The sequence below is a fragment of the Gasterosteus aculeatus genome, chromosome 2 (genome assembly GCF_964276395.1).
Source record: "Gasterosteus aculeatus chromosome 2, fGasAcu3.hap1.1, whole genome shotgun sequence".
NCBI classification, from domain to species: Eukaryota; Metazoa; Chordata; class Actinopteri; order Perciformes; family Gasterosteidae; genus Gasterosteus; species Gasterosteus aculeatus.
Window position 1 is genome coordinate 11,734,908 of NC_135689.1, and position 24,339 is coordinate 11,759,246.

The 24,339-nt window shown below is 42.2% G+C and overlaps 2 protein-coding genes across 6 annotated transcripts; both read left to right on the plus strand.

Annotated features, from left to right (window-relative positions):
* Positions 1–3,306: 3,306 nt before the first annotated feature.
* Positions 3,307–5,203, plus strand: lamtor5 (late endosomal/lysosomal adaptor, MAPK and MTOR activator 5). The gene is made up of 4 exons (XM_040192624.2): positions 3,307–3,467; positions 3,549–3,610; positions 4,256–4,373; positions 4,922–5,203. The coding sequence occupies exons 1-4, from the start codon at positions 3,427–3,429 to the stop codon at positions 4,980–4,982; spliced, it is 282 nt and encodes a 93-aa protein (XP_040048558.1). The 5' UTR covers positions 3,307–3,426; the 3' UTR covers positions 4,983–5,203.
* Positions 5,204–5,556: 353 nt separating this feature from the next.
* Positions 5,557–24,198, plus strand: slc16a4 (solute carrier family 16 member 4). 5 transcript variants are annotated; one of them, XM_078092782.1, is made up of 12 exons: positions 5,557–5,979; positions 6,115–6,192; positions 9,305–9,442; positions 9,585–9,727; positions 12,807–12,933; positions 13,302–13,434; positions 13,521–13,664; positions 13,769–13,930; positions 14,053–14,712; positions 18,431–18,642; positions 19,960–20,053; positions 21,420–24,198. In XM_078092782.1, the coding sequence occupies exons 5-12, from the start codon at positions 12,823–12,825 to the stop codon at positions 21,626–21,628; spliced, it is 1,725 nt and encodes a 574-aa protein (XP_077948908.1). In that variant the 5' UTR covers positions 5,557–5,979; positions 6,115–6,192; positions 9,305–9,442; positions 9,585–9,727; positions 12,807–12,822; the 3' UTR covers positions 21,629–24,198. The 5 variants fall into 5 exon arrangements, with proteins under 5 accessions (XP_077948908.1, XP_040048554.1, XP_040048555.1 ...); XM_078092786.1 differs by having other exon boundaries at positions 5,663–5,979; positions 6,115–6,230; XM_040192620.2 differs by lacking the exon at positions 9,585–9,727 and having other exon boundaries at positions 5,634–5,979.
* Positions 24,199–24,339: the final 141 nt, after the last annotated feature.

The window sequence follows — 24,339 nt, forward strand, 5'->3', positions numbered from 1 at the left end:
GAGCCACGCTTTCTCCCTCTCTTTATCTGCCTCAGACCCCCGCCCGGCCCTCCCTCCCCCCCTCACCACGTCTGAGAGCTCCCCACGCCCTCCCAGCCTGTCTCCTCTGGAGCTTCGTCATCTTACTCCTTCGGACAATAGCGATGATGGAGGCGTAAGGAGGTCCTCTCTGCTTGTCCATCTTTGCCCGTCGGTGTCTGACCGAGCAGCTGCGCAAACAGAGGGTGACAGATTTTCCATGACTCGAGTGGTTCAAGCGAACATGGAGAATATGCTCAACAAGTGATGACATTCATATGAAATGAATTGAATTTGACGCCTCTTGGTGAGAAAAAGGGCACAGGTGTCGTGACATTCAGAGTTATTTCTCAGTCTGAAGCAGCCGGGACAAGACAAATCAGCATCAAAGCCATGGAACGAGTTTACTGAAATTACCACAAGATGACTCATAAATGAGCTTGACGTGTGGATTGAAATTCATATTCCTTGTTTTATTATGTGTCACAATGCCCTCTATTTTTACAGCGTTCATACTGAAATAATTATGCATATCATGTTAAAAACATGTCATCTTTATTAGATAAGCTCCACTGCAATCAGTGGTGTTTGCAGTATCGTGACGATTCTTTGTTTGGTATTATTTTAAATGTCTATTTTGAGGTGAATTAACATTTCTATATCTTTTTCTAAGATTATTCCTTTCCAGGTCTGATACGGTCTTTAATTACTTCACTATTTGCAATTGCTTGATTTGAAAACACGTGACACACATTTCTAAAATTTTGAGCAAATTTGGAGAGACTCCGTTGTACCTCAATGACAACGCTTATTAACTCTGGTAGCACTTGGTGAATAATGTGTGCCAAATTACTTCTGGTTCTGGTTTAATTAGAACCCTCACTAGAGCAGGCAAATATCAAATAATCTAGTCTTGTATTGACGGGATACGCGATGCATTAGTATGTGTGATGCACTACCATGGATGTGTATATGTGACAAGGAAAACATACATCACATATATGAGACCGTGTGGAATATTTTGCATGCATAATCGTGGCCTACGTGTGTTCTCCGACAGTGACGAGTTGTCAGCGGAGGCGTGTGGGCTCGGATTTAAGCAGTGAGGAGAGAAATGTGAGGGAGCCACGGGGAAGGGAAACATGGAGGAGTCACGGGAGAGGAGAGAAAGGATACTCCCTGGGTTAGTCAGCAGCGCATTAACCTGCTGCTGCACAGGTGATGGATACCCCCGATGCAGCAGCCACATAATTACATTCATCCATTTCTGCCTTGTCAGCAAGAGCACTGAAGCCTCAACGCCCCGGGACAGGCAGCAGAAAACATGCAGGGAGGCGAGTTCAGGTGGTGGCTCCCAGATAACTGTGGAAATAAATACCAAATCAATCAATGAAATGCTGTGAGAAGCATTGGCCCCGTTACAGCATTAATGCTATGTGTTGTGTTGAATAAAGTGTATGTAAAAGGAATGTTTAACATGCGGAGTATTGTTTGCACCAATGTGATGTTGGTTCATTTTTTAAAGATGGTATCAGTTCCCAGTAATTTGATCTGTGTCAAACGAGGACTTCTAGAAAAGAGCGGTTTAATGACTAATGATCATGACTGTGATTGACGCGAATGACGCGACCTCTGCCAGGGGTGCGGGTGGAAGGCAGGACTCAAATGCAGACTTGCAGGAAAACAAAAGACTTTAATAGTCAAGGGGCAAAAACGCACACAGGAACCGTGGCAAAAATACAGGCAGGGACCAAGAAACATCCAGGAAGATTGACAAGAAACATCCACGACGAAAGACAATGACGCGACAAGTGACACAAGAGACACACGGCTTAAATACACAAGGGAGGTGCAGGTGATTGGACACAGGTGGAAACTATTAGACGATCACAGGGGATGACGGGACAAGGCAGGAAGTGAAGTTACCCGGGGACACGAGTGGCAGAAAACTACAAAATACAACAGGAAGTGAACCACACCGTGACATATTAATATATTTTCACTGTGGCTGATGTGAGAAACGCGTAAATGATGACAGTGAATGAGGAACTAATGCACTCATAAAATACAGGAATGATATTTGCATATATTTACAATATATTAAGCTTCTTTTAAGGTATTTGTTAATTTGCTATCCATCTAAGAAATGCATCAATATGGCACCAGGATAAGAAAGCATTGAGAAAATTAGACAGTTAAACAAATTATTTATTTGATAAATGTCATACGGGTTGATAATAATTCATTTGAGAATTGTATTATTCATTACTTTATTTTTTGATTTACTACGAAGTGGACCTAATGACGTCACTGTCATGGTCAAAGGGGCGGGATCCCCTCGGTGCCGCTGGCTGCAGGAGGGACGCCGAGTGCGAAAAGTGGTCGATGGTAGGGTCCTTTTTCAGAACGACACAAGTCGACTCCTCCCCGTGCAAAGTCCATGTAAATGAGCCTCTTCATCACCATGGGTGTGCCGTAAATGTTATTTTCTAACTTTTTACAGCGACCTGCAAGTAGCATTATCGATCACGACCGGAAGCTGTCGTTGTGAAAAAGGAGCGTCCCACTCCTCGCTCCAATAAGTGGGGACTTCTTATTGTCTGGCAACTGTCTCTAGCGGACCGTGGAAGCTAAAGTTAAGAGTGGTGCCGAGACGTAAATAAACTCAAAATAATCCCCTCTTCATCATTGCATTTTTATCTACTTGTTGGATGTAAACTAACTCCAATCAGGTGTCCCAATTGATGACCCTGTCAGAGCTCCTACTTCTCCCACACCAGCCACCAAGAGGAGAAAGGGAGAAGACATGAAGTCCAGCGTTTGTGGGTGTAATCTTGGGCTTCTGGAAACACTGATCAACGTCTTTAACAATATCCTTACATTTTATTAACCAAACAACTCATTGAAGAAATATAACAACAAATAATCATCAATTGGTATTAGGTGACCCCTATATTATATTAACGAATATTTTTCTCGAAGAGCCGGACTTTCCTTCTCCATTAGAACCAGGAGAGAATAACAAACCCAATGACGCAAACAGAAGAGGAACCGACAGGGGACTTGAGCGGTGATTTATCCGCGTGGTCCTAACGCTAGCCGGTGCATCTTACATTTGTTTAACGTTAGTTCTTCAAATATGACTTGCGTATTTTAAAAGCAAAGGTTGAGTGGGCCTTCATGTAGCCCGTGCGACCTGCATGTTACCTCCGCGTCTACAAGTTGTCTGTTTCTACTCTCACGTCCTCGGTCCGTCTGGTATCGCGCTTCGCCTCGTTTGGTCCTCGCAGCGACCCGTAGTGCACCCAAAGATCAGCTGACCACCATTCGTGAGTTTTGAGGAAGTGAGCTACAAAAATAAACCGTATTTAATACACGATACGTGACTTTTGCAGTTATTCGGGATTGATGATAATGGAGTCGACCCTCGAGCAGCATCTGGATGACACGTAAGTTGAAACCTGACGGTGATATTTGGACCGTTCGGATGCTGAAGATGGCTAAAAGCTCCTTGTTTGTGTTGTTGGCAGCATGAAGAACCCGGCGGTGGTCGGAGTGCTCTGCACGGATCAACAAGGACACAACCTGGGCAGTAAGAAAACACAGCTTGTTCTATCCTATCCTTTATATTCATATAAAAATGTTTGTTGAATGAATATTTAGAACATATAGTTTTATTAAGGCCAATTACGTTTGCCGGCGTAGAATGCAACAAAAATAATCCAATCGCTGTATAAATTAGTAGTAAACTTGATATTTTAGCCTCCTGGAACCAAAAAGGCAGTTTCGAGGCGTCATGTTTTGCTCTGTGAAGTTGTTATGAGCCTTTTCCTGCTGTAAACTGACATTCTTTTGACCCTTTTATCCACCTGGTTGCCAAAACAAAGTTGTGGTCCCTGTATGCTAAACAAGAACATTCCACGTATAAACATACGTTTAATGAGATAAATGGTCATTCAAAATGCTAAGAAACAGTGCTGCTAATAAATAATGATGTGTGGTTATTTGTGACTAACAATACAGAGCAAAGTCAGGTATAGAATATGATTTTCTCTTTGCCAACTGAACTGTAGACACAATATCATTGATTTAAATGAAGTATCAGTTTAGGAAGCCTTCCATCTGGGATTTTTGTTTCTGGCCGATGTAATCATAATAAAAACGAGAAACCCGTGATATATTCAGAAGTTTAACCTTGCAATTAAACTCTGTCTTTTTTAAATCCCATAACGCGCAGGCCGTGGCTCCCTGTCTGATGAACACGGCGGTGTCGTGTCAGTTTTGGCCAAACAAGCTGCAGCGCTCATCAAAGACCCGACCGATAGTCCAACAGTGTGCTTGGAGTCCGAGTCGGGGTGAGCGTCTACACAACATCTCCTCCTCCTTTATCTCCCTATCAGTGAATTTAAGGGCGCTGACTACAGTGGTTTTCATTAACACACATGGAGATCAATAAAGCCCGGGGACGCAAACTGTTGAAAGAGGTCCAAACTCAAAGACTGAGGGACCATTGTTTGTCATTCAGGCCGAGCAACAAGTCTTGGCAAAGGAATTGAGCTTTCATTTGCGCGACTTTACTGCCACCTTCTGGACTTTGCACAACATCTTCTGGTTTAAGGGCCTTGACCAGTGACTAATACCAATATTTACCTTCTAAATGTTACCCTTCTTTTTATAAAATCACCAACAATATTAATACACGCTTGGGTAATTGGTATAAAGGTTGGAGTACTGAACGGTCCTACAATAAATGGCCAAACTGCGTTGTATTCATAATGCTGGAGTTGAATTACAGACGTGATAATTAATAAGTCAAAACTACACTGAATAGTATAAACAATAATTATTCTTCACCGGGTGATTGTTCTTCTCAGTAAATTGAATTTGTTTACTTGTTTTGTAGAAACATTCTGGTGAGGAGTCATGGCAACATCACCGTAGCAGTTCACAAGATCGCGTCTTGAAGACAACGAGACGGACTGTGGAGTTTTCTATGTAATGGAATGTACATGCATGGCACACAGGTGTAGTCACGCATCTTGTTCGAACTGCATTAAATGTCTGAACCAACATGCGTGCCAGTTTCCTGACACTTGCTGTGAAATAACCTTACTTTGACTTTGTACATATTTATAAATATATTCCAATCTGTCAGTAGTGCTTTAATAAAAATGCCTCAGCGGTGTTCCTGCTTTGTGTCTTTTTGTTACCTTTCTTGTCCTATAATCCACGCCGCTGATGCATAAAGAAAACCCCTTTTAATAAACCTCAACTCGACCTTCTCTGTGTTAAGTATTCATTCTTGTTCTGCTGGTTTATTGTAGTCAACTGATCCATGTTCTGTGGCAGCTGCACAACGTTAATCCCAGAACCAGGATTTGTTCTTCACCAGAACAAATCTGTGAAGAATGATTTTTAGGCAAATGCAAAGTAGGAGCATGTCGGTGACCCAGCAGGTGACTCCTCTCCGGGTGAAGGTACGCTTTGACAATCGGAGGAATTCTGGGATCGATCAGAACCCCGCGAGATGTTAACGTTACTTCTGAGTGGTGCAGACTGGGTGAGAGCAGGCGTCTCTCTCACTCCCCCTCCCTCTTCCTCTCTCTCCCCCCTCTGCTGATGTCCCCTGCTACGTCTCGGTCACGTGGCTCTGCTCGGTGAATACTTGGCTCGCGTTGCTCCTCGGCGGAGGGAGCGACGTTCAGGCTGCGATGTGAGGAGCAACTCCGAGAGACTCGCTGGTAAAAAAACAAAACAAAAAAAAAGGCAAAGTTATGGCCCGTTCATCCCCGGAGGAAAAGGCCCCGCAGCAATCTGTCTCTGCCAGAAAGTCCCTCACCGGTGATGCGCACATCCTTCTGGGACTCACAAACCCGCGGCGAGAAGACTCCAAATTACGCGTCAAATTGAACTAATTGAATATTGGTGCAGCAGCGCGTCGAGGACTGCAGGATATTTCAGGTATGGATTTATTGCACTCACAAGACAACGTTATTAACACAATTTAAGACTATAGTGTGTTTTTTTAACACCTGACCCCCCCCCCCCCCCTTGACAAAATAAAGCACAAGTTACCATCCAAACTTTTCTCCTCAGTTTGGAGAGTTGAGCTGGGCGAGGGCCACCATGCAACAGGCCTGTGAAGCGAAGATAACCAGCTCACAGCCACACACAGTAGGACCGATACCTGTTTTCTTTCTGCAATCATACGGGTTTGTGTGCGTGTGTGTGCCTGCGTGGACTAAGCCTAAAGCTTTCAGCTGAACACCCGCCGCTTACTTTGTAATCTCACAAGTCTTGAGTTCCTCACAAGTCCATGCAGAAACTGAAGGCTACAAGGCTTTGAGTCGGATAGTTAGAGGCTGCAGGGTGTGAAACTGTATCTTGATTGATGAAATAGGCAGGCAGACAACGTGGGATATAGGAAATAGGAGAGAGTTATGAGGACTAAATTTAACAGCTGGACTTATGCAAACCAACTATTTTTAGACTGCAATGCAGAGCAGTGAAGAAACTCCTGCACCTGGAGGGAAGCTTAGAGATTGGTGACAGGACGCTGAGGAGGAATATGTATTATTTTACCAGGTGTGGCTCTGTGATTCAGATTTTATACTTTTTTTTTGACAAACATATATTTTGTTCTTCCACATTACAGAAAAAAAAACCCAAACGGGGCAGAAAGTGCAGATGAAAGTACATAAAGGCCACCATTTCAAATGGAAATATCAGAGGCATGATTTGTTGTTGGGTGTTACCGACAGTCAGAAGAGACGAAAATAAAAATAGCAGTAGAGCGAGACTCATATGTACATGCACAGATAGATACTTATTATGCCTACAAATAGAATGCTTCCTTAACCGTAGGCTACTGGGTTACAACACAATCTTCTCCCTCGAGGAACTCCTTAACGGAGCTCCAAGCCTTTGTAGATATTATATTTCCCTTTATCTACATACGTACGTTTCTCTAAGGAGAGGTAGCGTCTCTATCCAATGTTGTTTGCTTGGCAAGCCGTTGCAGTTTAGGTTCAAGAAGACAAAATGCGACCACCTTCTTTTTGCTATTGTTAAAAGTAAAGTTGTAGTTTGATACAGACAGATTGTAATAATCTCTGTCCAGAAATCTTGAATGAGGGTTCATTGGCAGAAGCAGTGAGCCCAGCTACCTGTTTACCACATTTACCACATGTGTGTTGGGGTACATGTGATGCAATGTATGTTCTCATCACCCATTTATGCTGGCGAAGTTTCACCCTTGAGTTTATTGTTTTGACTTGACACAGTAGACACACGTCCCGCCACGTTTCTGCAGTGATTTCCTCATTAAGGGCTGAACACCATACTCGCCTTTTGTCATCTGGATTCTTTTGCTGCAGCTGTGAAAGTCTGATGAAACACTGAGATCCATAATGGCTTAGAGCTATCTTTTCTAAAGAATTTAGAGAGGTGAGATTTACAGATTTCCGTGTCTTCTTATCTGGAGATGCCTGTAAAATGCTATGCTAAACGTTTGCTTAATTTAAAACATTATTTGGGGTTTCATAATCATACAAATCTGAAATCTTTCCGATACTTCTGTCTGCCCAAAACCTAAAACCAGGGTCGTACCTGAAGTAAAGTGTCCCCCAAATATGTGAGTATTGGGATTGAGCAGTTTTTCCCCCAAGATAACTAACACATCTTGCCATATTGTCATAACGTGTTTTTAACAAAGGGGTTTGCAGTGTGTTTCTTCAAAGTAGTAAAGTTTGCTGAGTAGAGGTCGACATATAGGGGAATTTTGGAGGTTGTGGTTTTTTCCATCCTCATCCAGTGCAGCGAGTATTGAGTGTTCAACCCAGTATGAGGCAGCTCGTCGTAGTTTTAACCCACCTCTGTCATATGCTTTATAACAAGGTCATGCGCATCTTGACAGTCTATTGTTACAAATTGGATTGGAAGAAATTAGGAGGAGGAGCGCTTGGAAAGGATTGAAAAAGGTAAAGGAATTTAGGAAGAATATTTTACAGAATATTAATACGCCCAATTACGGATATTGGCAAAGATTTTCCTCTAGTAATAGATTCACCTACTGACTCAGTCACAGGGTTATGGTTAGTGAGTACTATGGATTCTATAGGCGCTATTTTAACAGAGAGGTATGTAAAGCTGTCCACAATATTCCTAAATGGTGTATTTAGTGGTGGAGTTAATCCCTCAGATTTTTCAAAAAATAGCTTTGTAGACTTTGATGCATTAACCTTATAACCCAATAAGTTACAATATGTTGAGTTACTGAATAAAGAAGTCTGTCAGAAAGAGCACTATATCATCAGCAAATACTCTTATTTTATTCATAGTATCATTCATTGTGATACCAGTTATCTCACTATTGCCTCTAGATTCCATTGCTAGAGGTTCAATGGCCAGGACAAAAATAAGAGGAGACGAGGGACATCTGGTGCCTCTACAAAGGGAAAGCTGTCTTCATAAGTTGGTCATTACTGAAGCACCTGAGTCATGATATAGAAGTGTGATAGGTATTCATTTGTATCATTGAGGTTAATTCTTTGTTCTTTGATATTTTTCTGGCTCCATCAATTTTAGGTAATGTTTATTATATATGCTGCTTGCATAGCAGATATTACCTGTATTCACTGGAGAGCAAAGTTTCTTGAATAAAAGTCATCTGTGTTATTAGCTGCTTTAGTCTCAACATTACTTGCACTTGTCCATACGGACACTAATACTCGCCATCAATTCAAGCGTAATACAACAGACTTTCGGAATTCACCATTGAGCAGGCCACCTCACCATTCAGCCAAAGTTCAGTAGTATATTTCCGACCCCCTGTTTTGTATTTGTGCAAAACCTTGTTGACTGTCATAATCATTTCCCCGATTAAAACCAAACCAAAGAGCATAACAACCTGATTACTGTGATCAAATCAAATTCTTCTGGCGCAAAATTGATTAGATTTGGCTGATAAAGGTGTCACCTCATATCTCTGTACCGCCCCTCCTCTCATCTGTAGGAGGCACGGCTGACTCCTGCTCGCTACGCTGTCAAATAGTTCTCTTTGACAAATAGCTTTTCTTCACAGCACGTCTTATCAGCATTGAGAACGATGTGTCTTCATTTCTCATTGAAAAAAAAGTGTGCTTCCCAGATAATTCATTTTGAAAGATACTGTGAAATGTTACAACAAGAAGAGGGATTGGCACCAAAGAGTATCTAAATTGTTGTGTCATTCATTTTGTATTTATGTGTATAATTGTATCTCATCGTGATCCACTCCTTGTTGCAGGTTTAAAACTAATCTTGTTGCAAACGTTGTTACAAGTGCCCCTCGACCAGCGTGAGGATGACACACGGAGAATCGGAGTCCTGAGTTTAATCTCCAACTCCAGAGGCTTCAGGCGTTCTACCAAATCTGCATTAACAGGTAACCCAACAAGCCAGTTAAGAATGACAATTATCATGTATCTTGCTGTCGCTGCTCCACTTAACAACCGACCATAGTTTACTGGGTACCTACAGGGTGTGTAGGACGTGATTGACGTTTTGGGGTTTTGCTGTTGTCGTAGCGCTTCCAGGTGAGACGCATAATGACGATTGCGTCCTGGTCATTGCACTGGTAGCTCCTGCTGGTGGTGGAGGCCGGGAGGCCGAGTGACCAGCAAGTTTTTACCTTCACTGACAGACGTGGTGTGACACAGCTGGGATTTTAGTAAGTAATCACTTAAACAAATTGTTAGCACAACTTTTTACCTTGCTTTATTTTCCTCCAAGAATTCAACCAGTTTAACGTGAGGACATTAATGAGCGATATATAGCTAATGGGGATCGATTTCTTACATGCAAATACAACATTTTGTTAGGGGAGAGGACGTTGCTGCAGCCCACAAATCCATGTTTCAATACTTCAGTGAGGATGGATAAGAAAGTGCTGCTGTTCTTCCCATCTAACTGAAAAGAGAAATACGCGCACTTCCCCAAATTGTTTACCAATTCTTAAGCTTACCTTTACAGCTTTTGTTGCTTTGGTGTATCACCTCTTGTAGAGCCATTGAGCTCGTCTCCGTATGCACAAGGAGGATTTAAAACAAGTTCCTGCAGATAACTTCATTCCACTGATCAATAGTTGGGTGTAACACACCAAGATTGCAGCAGCATTGCACCAGCAAGCCTGCAAACAATGCAGGATTTCAAACACCTCGTGTGAGAAAGGAAATGTTCCCAACACAGTCGTTAGACTTCAAGGATGCAAATGCACAAATGCAAAGTCAGTAAAACATAATGCGACTTTTGTTTTCAAGAACTCCACAGGGCCCCTTTAAAACCTTTTCAATTCGATCAGTCTTCATCCACCCACTTGGACTTATAAGCTTCCAGCGCAAAGGCTGTGTATGTCATATCGGGACAGATTTAGAACATTAGGACATTATTCACCATTAACCTTACGCAAAATCTTATATTACACAAGGAGAGGAATATAAAACTAGGAGAAAGAATCTCATGGTGAATGTGTGCAGTAACATTCAGTAACATTAGTTGCTGTTTCCTACATTATCAACTGCTTATGTCACGTTGATCAAAAAGCATTCTACTGGTCTTACCCCCTAAAAGGCCCAGTCATTGGTCAGATGCAAAACGGTTGAACTGGTTAACATACAGTACCAGTCAAAGTGTGGACACACCTTCCTATTCACCTGAATAAGAAGACTGGTCCTGTAATACGTCAAGCATGTTTTAAAGACAATACTGTTTGATTCATTTTGTAAATTTGTCTCGACGAGATGAACTGATAACAATTTAATCCGAACGTTGATGCGTTAAATCTTGTTGTTTTCTTTTCTGTATCAAAATGAAATGGACAATCAACAAATTAATATACTTTACGTCAGGAAACAGACGATTCTCCATGTGATTCTCTGTGAAAGACGACCGAACGCATTGGCATCACACCTGCAAAGCTCTGAAATTGAAGCAGATATCAATGAGATTAACATTTCCTAATTCATAATGCTATTAACAATTAGCCCACTGTTATATTGACAACATTGTAAAGAATTTTGACCATCTTCTTTGTAAAGAATGACACATGGACTGAGTGCTCTGACATGTTCATTTATACTAATATTTACTTTTTATAGATGAATTAAGGACTTTGATCAAGGCAAATACAGTGCCATCTGTATGAATTATTTCAAGAGATGCAAGAGATGCACTTTTCTTGCCATTGATAAGGATGGTTTGATAAATGTACCGAGGCTACGGAGAAAAACTATAATACCCCACTACAAAGCTCTGATCCCCAATCCCACATGGCTCCAGCCCTGAGACGCCCGGCACATTCACGAACCTGCACTCAACCAAACTCTGATGAAAACCTCTGCACAGCACATGGGGGAGAAATACTTTCCTCGCAAGTACACTGGCCCAATTCATTCCCCCTTTAATCCGCTCTGTGCTCTCCGCTTAATGTGGTCTCTGCTTCTTGTACATGTCTTAGTCGGACTGAGTTAGTGATGCAGGCTACAAAGAACTGGTGACAAACACAGGTTTGCTGCACCCTCGTCTTCTAGCATATGAGCCTAAGAAGCCATGTCACTTGATTTCTTCAGGTTTCATCCAGTGTTCATTATTGGATCTGATATACTTCAATCAAAATGATTTATTATTCATTACTTTACTTGATCCTTATGAGTTGCATTTATATCTACAACTCCAGCCACAACATACATACTGATGGTGCCGTGTTATAATGTAGACAAGTCGTGCAGCCTGCAAGACTGAAGATAACGCTTTCTCAAAGCATTGGTCCACGTGTGTAGGAATTCAATTCTCACCCTGGACTGGACATAAAGCCAGTTGATTGACGGACGCCCTTCAAGGAATTGCAAAAGCTGAAAGGAAAATAACAAGGAAAAATAAAGGGATACAAAAAACAAATTACCCTATATGAAAAAAAGTGATTAAAAATATAAACAAAAATTGAGTAATTTATATGCAATATATATGTATAACAAAAATGTACAAAAACAAAGGAACAAATAAATGTGAAGATAAATAAATACCTTCAAGGTCCAAGAAAGGCTGAAAGTAAATCAATGTTGGACTTTGCCTGTTAAAGTGCTGAGATAAACTGCAGTACAATTGGCTCCTTACACGGACAGCTCGTTCCTCATCATAATTGATTATCCCCCCATTTGACGTCCCTCTGCCAAATTCCGGCACTTAAAGGATCAAACCCCAAATACAGCTACAAAATGTCACGAATTACATCACGAACAAATGAAAATTTAGCTTGTGATGCCAAAGCCATGTTACTTGCTGTCAATAAGCCTTGTGATACGAATGTTTGAACATTTGGACTTAATGTAAACACTGCTGAGACATTGAGTCCAGTGCAGAATCTGTAATAAGACAAAAGAGGTGGAAAATTAACTATGTTTTGTTGCACTGTAACTTATTTGCGTCACAGCTCAATGACTTAACAAGTCAATACAGTACTACTGTCTACTGTCTGGTCCTTTCAGGATCCTTCAGGATCATAAGAGGTTCATGTCAAAGGTCTCATGAAAAGGGAAAAAATACTTTAATATTTTAGTCCACAGTTTCTGTTAAGTTAGTTGACGTAAAGGCACTTTAATAAAAAAAAATAAAACTAGAAATCATGGTTGTTTTTAAGAAGGATGCTGCTTGTTATGCTAGAATATGTAAAGACTGTGATGTGCTGAATGCTTCTGATTACGCAACCTATGGAATTATGTTATCAATGTTTTAATGACTTTTTTCTCTTCCAGTTAAACCAAGGCAGCCATGAACCTGTTCAGGAAGGACGCCTCGAAGAAGGAGAAGGCTAAAGAAATCAATTATGAGGATCCTCCAGATGGAGGTTGGGGCTGGATGGTGGTGCTGCATTGTTTCCTGGTATGTACACCTCCGCTGTTTATGATCTCTGTCACATCTCAAACATGCAAATATTTGCAAAAAATACTTTTGACCAACAAGCATCCACTTTTCCCAAAACGCTGTCGTCAAATCCAGGTATATTCTGTGACAATGATATGGTTTCTGGCCTTTGTCAACAAGTTCTTGACAGGATGGTGGCAGCAACAATACTTCTCACTCATATGTGTGTTTTACAGAGTACATTAGATAACAATTATTATATAAACATTATATAATAACGTTTGATGAAAATGTATGTATTTATCTCACGCACTCTTGGTTTGCACTGATCTCGTCTCCCTCCAATTTGTGTGTGTGTGTGTGTGTGTGTGTTGTGTGTCCTCCAGGTAAACGTCCTAGTGATGGGAACACTAAAGAGTTTTGGCATCTTCTTTGTGGCTTTCCAAGATGAGTTTGGAGGCTCATCAGAAAGCATCAGCTGGATCGGTTCCATCATGTCCAGCCTGCGTCTGTCGGGAGGTTCGTTTAACAATGATGTTTTATATTTTACACATAAACACCAGAGGATTGCAAAGTGAGTCTACATCTTTGTGCTTCTTCTCCAGCGCCCATTGCCTCTGTAGCCTGTGCCAAGCTAGGAACCAGGGTGACCTCCATCACTGGGGCGGTGCTTGTCAGTGGAGGGTTCATCATCAGTATTTTTGCCAACAATGTGGTGTACCTCTACTTGAGCATGGGAGTCATAGTTGGTATGTATAAATTTGGTGGTATGCCAAAATATCTATTTTTTCTCTTTTCCTAACATATTCCTGTTGAAGCATATGATAGTGATACTCTTCTTCATTCTTCTTAGGAATTGGTTTTGCACTACTTTACCAATCCTTCTCAGTCGTAACAGCGCTGTACTTCCGAAGGAGGTTAGCGACCGCGTATGCCATTGGGCGTTCTGGTATGGGTTTGACTTTTGCCCTCGCTCCCTTTACTCAGTGGCTCTTGGACCGGTACGCTTGGCAAGGTATGCAGTCAATTTCTGTTGATGACTGATGACTGTGTAATTTATGCAAGTATGTTACCAGAGGTATTTCCTTTTTGATGTAGTTGGCATTGAGGGTCCTGAGGTCTCTTTGTCGCCTACAGGTGCAATGCTGATTCTTGGCGGTCTCATGCTGAATCTGGTAGCCACTGGGATGCTCCTGCGACCAATCCATGTGAAGCCTCCAGTTTCAAACCCTAACTCTTGTCCTATCCAAAAGAGCCCTTCTGCCTCTCTTAAGAGCTATTCAGAGAAGGACTACACTAAGAGCTGCTTGAATGGCTCCTCTTGGGTATCCAATGGCATCTCCAAAGCAGACTCATTCCCATTCCCTCTTCTTACTCCTTCTCCTTCTCACGGGGAAACTGAGAACCTTGGGGGCCAATGTACTCAAAGACCCCCGGACCAGTCGGTGGATCCTGAACATACCAGACTTGTCCTCAATGGTGTCAATGGAGAGAAGCCTCACGACTCGGCTCAGTGTAAACCCACGTCTCCAGACGTCTCATCGGAGCACCACGGCAGCGTGAATGGGTCCACCCCCGTAGGAATTCCTGTGCATGCCAGCACTCCAAGCGAGGTGACCGTCATGCAAACCAAAGTACTGGATTTCTCCCTGCTAAAGGACCCATTCTTTTGTATCTACACTTGGTCCTTGGTCTTCAGCCAGTTGGCCTACTTCATCCCCTATTTCCACCTGTCTGCTCGAGCCAGAACCCTGGGCATTAATGCCATGGACGCTTCCTTCATCATCTCTGTGGCAGGTGAGGAGCCCATTCGACAACACGTTCTACCATGTTTTTGTGCCCACGCATGGACATATGCGCGCCCACGTGTCGGGGGAGACCTGCGGTGCACAAACATTTATTTTTGTTAATTCCAGGGGAAACACTGGAAACCAGTCTAATGTCTGCACAGTAAATGTATCTGCAGCAGCCAGCTAGCATAGCTTAGCATAGAGACTAAAACAGGCTGCAACCAGAAGCTCTAAACCTCAGTAATTCAAATGTTGGATCTCATCGACGGTTCGATGACGGTTTCTAGTATTTGAGTTGGAGATCAAGCACAAATTGACCTCTTACATATAGAAGCATTGTCATGCTTTTCTATTTTGATGCAGTTTAATTGTTTTAAAGTTGAATCTGGTGGATTTAATCCAAACTATTCTCATCACAAAAAGTGTTGATATTCCTTTTCTGGATTATACACCAGTCTGCATGGGGATGCTCTGTAGAAAACCTTACAGACTCCTGATTGACAGTGCGGACTGTGGATTGCTGTCAGTTGTCCGTGAATGTGGCTTCCAGCAGGGACTTTACAGTGATTTTGAAAAGGGAGATTCAAGTTACTTCTAGATTGGGTTGAAGAAGCAATGGAAAAAAAGTACTCTGTCAACTTTCAGCTATTAATTATTTGTGAGCTGCTCAGACTCTGCAGTCTTATGTAACGGATGTGCTTACATAAAAGCTGAACTTTGTTCCACTGGCTAGGTTGGGCGGCTTCAGCAGTATCCCATTGATGGGGCCACTCCATTATTTAAAGAAAGCAGAGTTAACATGTTGACCACCACATGTGCGAGTAATTCTCAATGATTGCTTTGTCAGACTTGGCTGCCGGGGTCCATGACTATGGGTCCTTGGACAAGCTGTGAATGCTATAAGTGTTAGATGCTGCTGGGCATGTGGCACAGTGAATGGTAGCTCCTGTCTATGATTGGGGGAATGAAGACATATAGTGTTAAAGCGTTTTCAGTTGTCGGAGGACCATTATTGGAATTATCAATGGCTCAGCTTTTGGATAGATGGTCCTAATTACCTGAAGGACTGTTTTGGTGTCCCAAGCTATTTACATGTATGTCATGCCTTACGATAAATAGCCTGTGACTATGCAGCTTTTCCTTTTGTCAGCATTGTAGAGACTGGATATACTGTAACTGCTGAAGGATTGAGCCAAAACTAATATCAGTATTAAATAACACAGCTGAAATGATACGGGATTCACGCAAATGAATCGACGAAACCAGTTGAAACTATCCCTAAACCAGTCCTGCATTGTTGTTGTTTTTTGACAAAAGGCAGTGGGAATGACCAATTATTTTGATTCCGACATGTTTGTTCTGTCACATTCTCCGGTCATGTGCGCTGAATGAGAGACAGAGCTGGAGAGACGGAGTGCCAGCCGCACCACAAAGCCATCGTCCAAGTGTCCCACCGTCCCTCTTTCCCCAAACTAGCGCTCGTCATAGAAGCCCATTGACTCGGCCGAGGGAGGGGAGTCCGCTGTCGTCCGGGTCAGTCTGTTCATCAACCCTCAGCCACCAACACTGAGGCTGTGACTGGAGTTGCCTAGCAACACCTTACAGGGTAAAGTTGTTGGCGTGATGACAAGAGGGGCTCACAATTCCGTTTGAGTCCGGTCCTAAAGTGGCTGATGCTTTGCCTCGGAGCACTGAGTCTGAATACGTAAAACAAAAAAAAGAGGAGGGAAGACAAGCCAACTTCCACCTCAGAGAAGCTGGGAAAACCAACATGTCTTTTATAACCGCTTTGCTTTAATTTAGTGACAAGTTTTCTTCCTCGGAGCAAAGGGAATCGCCTGTCTGTGCCTTGCAACCTCCCGACAGTCGGTTATCGCACAGAAGCAGGCAGAAAGTATACATCTTCTGTACCTGTCACCCCCCCCCCTCCCCTGACTAAGGGGAGAACTAATGATGTCCCTTATGCAGTTGGCTTAATGTGCTACTTGGAAAGGCCAAATTTAAACTGCATTGTACTGAATTTGAACAAGAACAGCTGCAGGCCTGAAACAACCTGCTGGGGCTAAAACACACAAACAAACTCACAACTTGTCTGTGTGCAAGCAGGGACACCCCGGGACACTAGAGGAGGACACATAAACATAGCACAGCTGCCTCATGTCATCTCTCTAACCTCGGAGAGAGGGAAAGGCTCTAGAGTGTATTTTATATATATACGGTATATGTAATCATTTCATTTCACCGACGAGGCATTCTGTTTGTTATTCATGTGAACATTAGTCAAAGCCTTGAAAGGTGAAGATGTAACTCTGCATCTCAAATTATATCCACTTTTTGATTTATGGAGATTTATTTAACCTTTACTGTATACACAAAACCCAGATAGATCCGTATTCTTGACACGGTAACTTATCCTAACTCATCCATATTCAGCGGAATTTGCCCCTCTTTCCGTGTCAGTGGCTGCAGGCTGTGCAGTTGTTGGTGCAGAGGCTGAGCAAAGGGCCGGTGACTGATCTGCATAGAACCAGTTTGTTTCATTGATCAATGGCTCAGCGCTGCCTCCTTGTAGCTATTCCTGCGCCGGTCAATACACCTCTGCAGTTTCCGCACTGCATATCGCGTTCCAGTTGACCTCAGCAGAGAGCAACACATATCTGCCCAGTCATCATACCCGACTGCAGCAAACAAATCAATCAGACGGGCCGGAGCGCGAGTAGTTTTCCTTGGTGTTGCAAGTGTAATACAGATATTTACAAATGCTTATCTTGTTTGTGGAAGTCGTCTGGTTTTAGAGGACAGCAACAACTGGCACTCAAAATGGATCGGATATTTGTTATTAATGCCGACCTTTGTGGTTTAGCTGCTGCGTGTCATTCTTCCCTGATGTTCTGTGTCTGTCCCACATATAAGCACACAAACAAACAAACACACACTTCCTACACACTGTTATCTCAGACCAAAACTGCATACTTTTAAAAGGACCTCATTTTATGGTAATCCATTTAATAGTTGTCAATATGTTACCAAAAACAAAATGTACCTGGTGGTGGCGCTACAGTAGGAGACAGGTAACCATTAATGTCTTTATAAAACGTCAACTGTTGAGATATTTTTGCCTGATTCACACTATCTGCATGGATACATTTCAGCCCTGTGTTTTTAAAAAAGAGATTTTTTACATTTTGGTCATCTGACTCATTTATACATCCAATTTAAAAAAGAAACTCTCAGAAAATTTGTCTTATGGTATTAAATTATTCCTAGTGCTTAACAATCAGTCTGCTTTATTCAGGCAGATTGGATCTATTTTGTAAATGTAAAACTTTGCTTCCTGATTATTGAAGATGTTTTGTTAAAGGGGATCAAGAGCTGTGATGCTTTGTTTTTTTGGATTCCATCAAAAACTCCATTACCAAAGAGCAGCTTCCACCTGAATATTTTATTGTATGAATTCCCCAGTCTGCCTCTCTTCTCTTACTCATTCCTTAAAGAAACAGTGAGGAATATCTTCCTTTACCTTCTTTAACCATAATTATCAGCTTTATCAATAATGCTTTTCAATGCGTTTTAAAAGCCAAAAAATAGGTAAGCTGATAAGTTTATACAGATGTCTCGTTTTCACTTATTTTTCTCTGCTTTTTTCTCTATTGTCCCAGATTCATCTTAATCTTGTAATGTTGCTTTGATGTTCCTAACCCTCCCCTTGTTTGCCTTGCTTGCAGGTATCACAGAGACCATCGCCCAGCTGGCCTCAGGCTGGGTGACGGACAGGAACCTGTTCCACAAATACCACTCCCACAAGGCCTACCTGATCCTCTGCGGCCTGGTCAACCTGCTCTCCCCACTGGCGACCTCTTACCTTCTGCTGATGGTTTACGCCGTCTTCTTTGCCGTCTTCTGCGGTGGATACATGGCCCTCCTCCTCCCCGTTCTAGTAAGGAGATCCCGCTATTGAAACCTCCATGCTGTGCATTTGTAAAAAGGGACCTGTGAAGGGAGCCTTCAAGTAGCTTTACTTAACAGGTTTCGTCTTATTTATAAGGAAGAACTGTAATATGGGGTCCCAGATTATGGATTGATGAATAGTTCATTATCAAACAAGACTAAATGCTCAGTTTTAAAGGCCAAGCCCAACAATGAGAGCAAAATTGAAGGTCTTGGGCACACAGACTGTGTGTGCGTCTCCTGCTGCAGACACTGGGTCACGTGGATTATATATCAAAAGGTGTGATGAAGTGCACTCCCTCGCTGGTCTTCTCACTCAGTGTGTGTTCCATGGAGCAAGTGAAAACTTAAGAAAAATACTTTATTCTCTGGGGAACATTAAAACCGCTACAAAATTGGACCAGTGGTGAACAGATGCAGCATGTTGAGTATAAATGGAGCCGCTCTTTAAAGCATTAACTGCTCGTGAATATTTTCCATATAAAGTGTTCTGAATTGGCAGAATTATCTTACTCTTAACCCACCTTTATTCAACTTCATTTAGACACCTGCTGTAAAACTGTTTTCCACACAGATAAGCTCATGGTTACTTTATGATAATGCTGACTCACTGCAGGGCAGATAGAAAGTGATTCTGAACAGATTTCAAATAAAAAACTGCTCATTGGAATATCCCAAAAGGTTGGCTTTAACAATTAAATAATAAATGCTACAATGTGCTTTCTCGCCAGCGCCAGTAGAGACCGAACAGTAATCACACACTCTACTCTGTTTGAATCACAGTAACTGTATTGTTGCTTATTGTGGCTTTGTTACATCATTGCGTCACACGAACAAACTGAAACAGACTGTTTCAATGTGACTAAATGGGTGGAACAACATTTTAAGTCGGCGAGTATCCAGTAACGACCGCTCACATCACACAGGACGACAAAAACTCATTCAAACAAGTCTGCTGATGTCTGTTTGAAAAATATGACAGTAAATTAAATTTCCTGGTAATGCTGGCATCTCACCTCGTCGGACCGGTGTTGCTGTGATGTTATCTCGGATGACCTTCGCCTAGTATTTTGCCGACAGACATCTGCATTTAAAGTCATTCAAGCATGAATTATTAGGTACTTATCTTTTGGCTTTTTATGCTGTAGGTTTTTGAAAGGTAATTTATGCATTTATGTATGAGGTATTTAATGTGGGACTGAAGTTGTACTAAAACTGTTACAACATGGTGGCGAGATGAAGAATATGTTTTTTTTGCATATAGCGTTCTGTACCCAAAAACACCTTTCTTTCCATGATTTGCCAGGTCGATCTCGTGGGGGCAGAGAAGCTCAACAACTCCATGGGCTTCTCCATGTTCTTTGTCGGCCTGGGTTGCCTGACAGGACCCCCTTTGGCAGGTGAGAGGATTAACGTCATGGAAAACCTTTAGTCACTCACTCATCATTTTTCTGTGTATATCGCCATGGCGTTACTGTCCTGAAGTGAACACAGTACACGTGTGTGTGCGTTTGTGTGCTTCAGTCCATTAAAGTGTCAAACTGTAGGTGAGTGAATGGAGGTTGTTGAGGCTCATATTTCCATGCGGTGCCTTCAAGTCTTCCTTCCTGTCTGTGCGTATCCGGTCCTTACGGAGGGTGAACACTGAACACACTGCCTATAGGTCCCTCTATGCCAACTGGGACTTTTGGCTGGCAAAAAAAAAAGTTTTAAAAAAGGGGCTGCGTCACGTCGTCTTGCCTTGAAGCAAGTTAAGTAGAATAACGGGGGATTTATGGCGTGTTTGAGTCCCTCTCTGTAACTGAAGGCAGTTTGTCTTTGTCAAGTCTTAGAGGGACGGTTCCAATCAGCAACCTGTTTGTTGTTACAGTTTTTGTGCCGACAACAGGTTGTGAAATACGCCTACATGTGGCACTCACATAGAAGACTGAAACTTGGTTGGAGCTTGCACAACATACTCGACTACATTTTTTTTGTGGGGGAGGGGGGGGACTCCCTTAGGTAACGTTTGGCTCAGGTTCAACAGGCTGCTTCCCTTGAACCCGTTGACACGGACCCAGTAAACCGGGTTGGGCCGTCCCTTCGAAGCAGCATATGGATTTCGGCCTTGATGTGACTAATGACCCCCTTTCGGCTTGTATGGAAATAGCATGTGGCTCTGTTTACCATCCCTGCTGCTCCACTAAGAAACAAACATGAGGCAAACGATGGTCCTTTCCCCTATGAAAACATTGTTGTCATATTCAGTTCTTCCGGATTGCTAACTGTGCAATAATTCATGTCAATAGCTAAATGTTAGTCGTAGCTGCTTTTTTTTTTTTACTAAAAACACATTTTGTGCCATAATACAACTTTTTATTACATACATTTCTTAGGGTACATTCGTTTTTAGTATACTTTTTTTGGTTAAAACTACTGTAACATTTCGAATATATGACATTTTTGACAATATGGAATATAATTTTTTACATTTTTTCACAGACAAATGTGAAAAACTTATTTCCACTGTTTCTGCACAACATATAGCACACAAATGTAAGAATTAGAATTGTCTATTTGTATGTCATTTTAGACCAACTCATTGTTTTTATATTGATTTCTTATTTGAAAAATAAGATTCAGCATTAATCCCCAGATCAACCCTTTCAACAGGCTTCCTAAGCTTGCGTCTACATGATATATTATTAAAGGTATTGCTTCAAATGAAACCTGTAGTGTATATTCATTACCGAGACATATATGTGTTACTATTTCGGTGTTCTGCAGGCTTCTTGTACGACTACACTCAGACGTACGACTGCTCATTCTACTTGGCCGGGCTCTGCTATCTGCTCTCCTCCGTCTCTCTGTTCCTGGAGCCGCTGGCTCAGCGCTGGAAGGCCAAGAACAAAGTGACCCGGACCAAGACCGCAGAAAGCAGCTGTAAGACCAACGGCTGCTTCGCCCCTGACCGCCTGCAGAACGGCGCTGTGTAGGAATGAAACCCGGGGAAAGGCCTTCGATCCTGAACCAGCATGCTCGCGACTTGCCGTCAGCGCGACTGCATGCCTTGGACCTTGGACTCGGGCTTTAGAGCGCGGACCCAAGTGACCCTTAATTTCAGCAGGAGTGAATCACGGGCCGAGGAAACCCCCGGCAACGTCTCTGAGAACATGCAGGACGGCGGCAACTGTGTGTTTATGTTGAACTGTTAAAGAGCCAAAACTGTAGTGTTCTGCTGAATATTTACTACTTATCAGAGGAAGATGCATCCGAAACTAAGAATATAGTTCATCCAACAGATTCGAATGCTTGCTGCTTTGCAATCATAACAACTCAAACTAAATATGTTTTTCAATTCAACACCAAAACTGCATTCACTTTGCAGAATCCTTTTATTTAGGTTTTATCACTGCAAACAAAGCTTACACAGTTGAGCTTGAAGTCCCTTTCCAGAATTCTCCTCCTGTTGTTTCTGTAATGGCATTTAATAGAAGCACATATCCGTGATGAATTGCCTCTCAATTGGTTTTTATGGAAGCCTTCACCTGTGTCTGTAAACCTGTACTCACTGGTATGCACTTTGGGCCAAGTCGTGATTTATGCTGCATGATAATTAAGGTACTGAGCAACTACTGAAAGTGAAAATGTTGCTTTTTTCACGTGGACGTCTAGTCTGTTAAATGCAGACAATTAAAGTCCTCAGCGACACCGATATGAAAGAGAAGCTTGATTTGTGCAGCTGGCCGAGTCGTGCCGGCTGTGCCTTTTAGCTTCTGACTCAGCGTTCTGCGTCGGGTTTGAGCACAGCGAGTAATGCATTGCTTCCAACCACTACATTTAACGTCCCCACTGATTGGACATCCACAACCTTCCCCTCTTTGTTGCCTGCGTGACATAATGTGCAAACTGCTCATCAAAGCCAAAAAGCAGCAAACGCTTCAAGTACAAAAGCCTCTGGCCACAACTCTACTCTTGCAGACACAGGGATGGATTGTTCCGCGTGTGCTACAGCATTTAGATGTTTATTGATATGCCGCCCATCGTTTTGATCCGTCAAATAAACCAGCATTGTTAGACATTCAAACCTCAACTTGTTGAGTGCTTTCCCCTGTAGATTGTTATGGAAGGGATGTTTGAAATGTTTTATTTTCCTTTTTGACCCTTTTATATGTATTCATACCTTCATCTACTATGATGTTTTAACACATTCTACAGGGTTTGCACCAGCGTTTCGCTTGCAAGCGAGCACGCTTTTCTTTTTTGAAATTATCTCAGCACTTCAGCAGCGACTATCTCAAATCTACCGACTAGAAACTGCCCTGTTTATTCCATGGCTCAGTAATGACTCCTTTTAACAACTTGTCATCTTGTCACACCCAGCTCACTGTCTGTGAACTTTTCTATGCAAGTACACAGAGAGATCTGTCATCGACAGCTCACTTGCACACCATTTGAACTCTTAACTGCAAAGATACACTGAGTGAAGAAGCCTGTTTCGATCACAGTAAGACTGCTGATGAGCTCCGCTGAAGAGCAGGTTTCTTTGTGTCATTGTATGCGATTGAGTGTAGTCTTTTCTACCTTGAATGTCTGTTCCTCTAAAGAGGTTTTGCTGTTGTTGCCCATTTAAACTGGAATGGTAGAAAACGGTTGCCAAGCCTCTACAGTGCCTGCAGGCAGCCAATTGTTGGTATTGCAATTCAAGATTATTTTGTGATTATGTTTGGGGGGGTTTGTTTTCGTGTCTTCAGTTCTTGTTGTTCACCACCGTTTGCCTTACATGGTACTATTATGTATCTTTACTAACTTTCCTGTGATGTCAGCCAAAGACACATTAGAAACCAACCTACAACTTGAAGCTTCATGTTAGTCGAAAATAGCTTGGACTGTCGATATAATTGAAATTACGATGTTCATCCATTGTTGTCATTTCGAGGTCTGAGGACAGACCAGAATCCAGTTCTGGACGTGCGTTTTTTTGTTACGCCGCCCTCTTGTGGCAAAGGACAGCCTCTACGCAAAGAATGCTGCCTCAATTAGTACCAAATTATTCCCCGTCGTCTCACTTTCACAATACTGAGCAGGGCTCTTTGTGTTGTTTCGACAGTCACGCACAAAAGCTCTTTCGGCTCACGAGTTTCATTCACAGCCAGTTTGCTTTTGAGGTGGAAGGCCACTGAATATTTTGTACCATAATAAATCTTTTATGAAATGTATGTGACGCTTTAAGTAGATTTGGGTTTGGGATTATTATACTTGTTTAGTTATCTGGATATTTGAGCGATATCTTGAAATAATTTGTGTGTCCCTTCTTAAACGCCGCTGATAATTAACTGTTGCAGCAAATGCATCTATGGGTGAAGCACTGTTATGTCAGAACTGTCTCGTGGACGTTTGAACTGATAGTTTAAAAAATATGCTTAACCAATCATAGATATCCAAGGTCATTCTTTGAGCTGTTTTTTTTAAGCCTTGTAATAGTTCGCAGTCAGCTGAAGAAAAGCCGTCATGTGACTGAAGTCAGCTTTTGTTTGATTCAGATAATAAATGAAGTGATGCCACACCAACGTCTGTCTCTCAGGAGGAAAACACCCACAAGTAGAAACATCTTTTACATATTTTATTGACACATTTCTCTAGACACACTGACGTGATTAAATCAAATTATTCAGACTGTGTTTTTACATTATTTTCCATCTTGGGT

Coding starts and splice junctions, on each gene's coding strand:
- lamtor5 (XM_040192624.2), top strand. CDS start 3,427: ATGATAATGGAGTCGACCCTCGAGCAGCATCTGGATGACAC. Junction 3,468..3,548: donor GAGCAGCATCTGGATGACAC/GTAAGTTGAAAC, acceptor TGTTGTTGGCAG/CATGAAGAACCCGGCGGTGG. Junction 3,611..4,255: donor ACAAGGACACAACCTGGGCA/GTAAGAAAACAC, acceptor CATAACGCGCAG/GCCGTGGCTCCCTGTCTGAT.
- slc16a4 (XM_078092782.1), top strand. CDS start 12,823: ATGAACCTGTTCAGGAAGGACGCCTCGAAGAAGGAGAAGGCTAAAGAA. Junction 13,931..14,052: donor GGACCGGTACGCTTGGCAAG/GTATGCAGTCAA, acceptor TGTCGCCTACAG/GTGCAATGCTGATTCTTGGC. Junction 20,054..21,419: donor GACAGGACCCCCTTTGGCAG/GTGAGAGGATTA, acceptor GGTGTTCTGCAG/GCTTCTTGTACGACTACACT.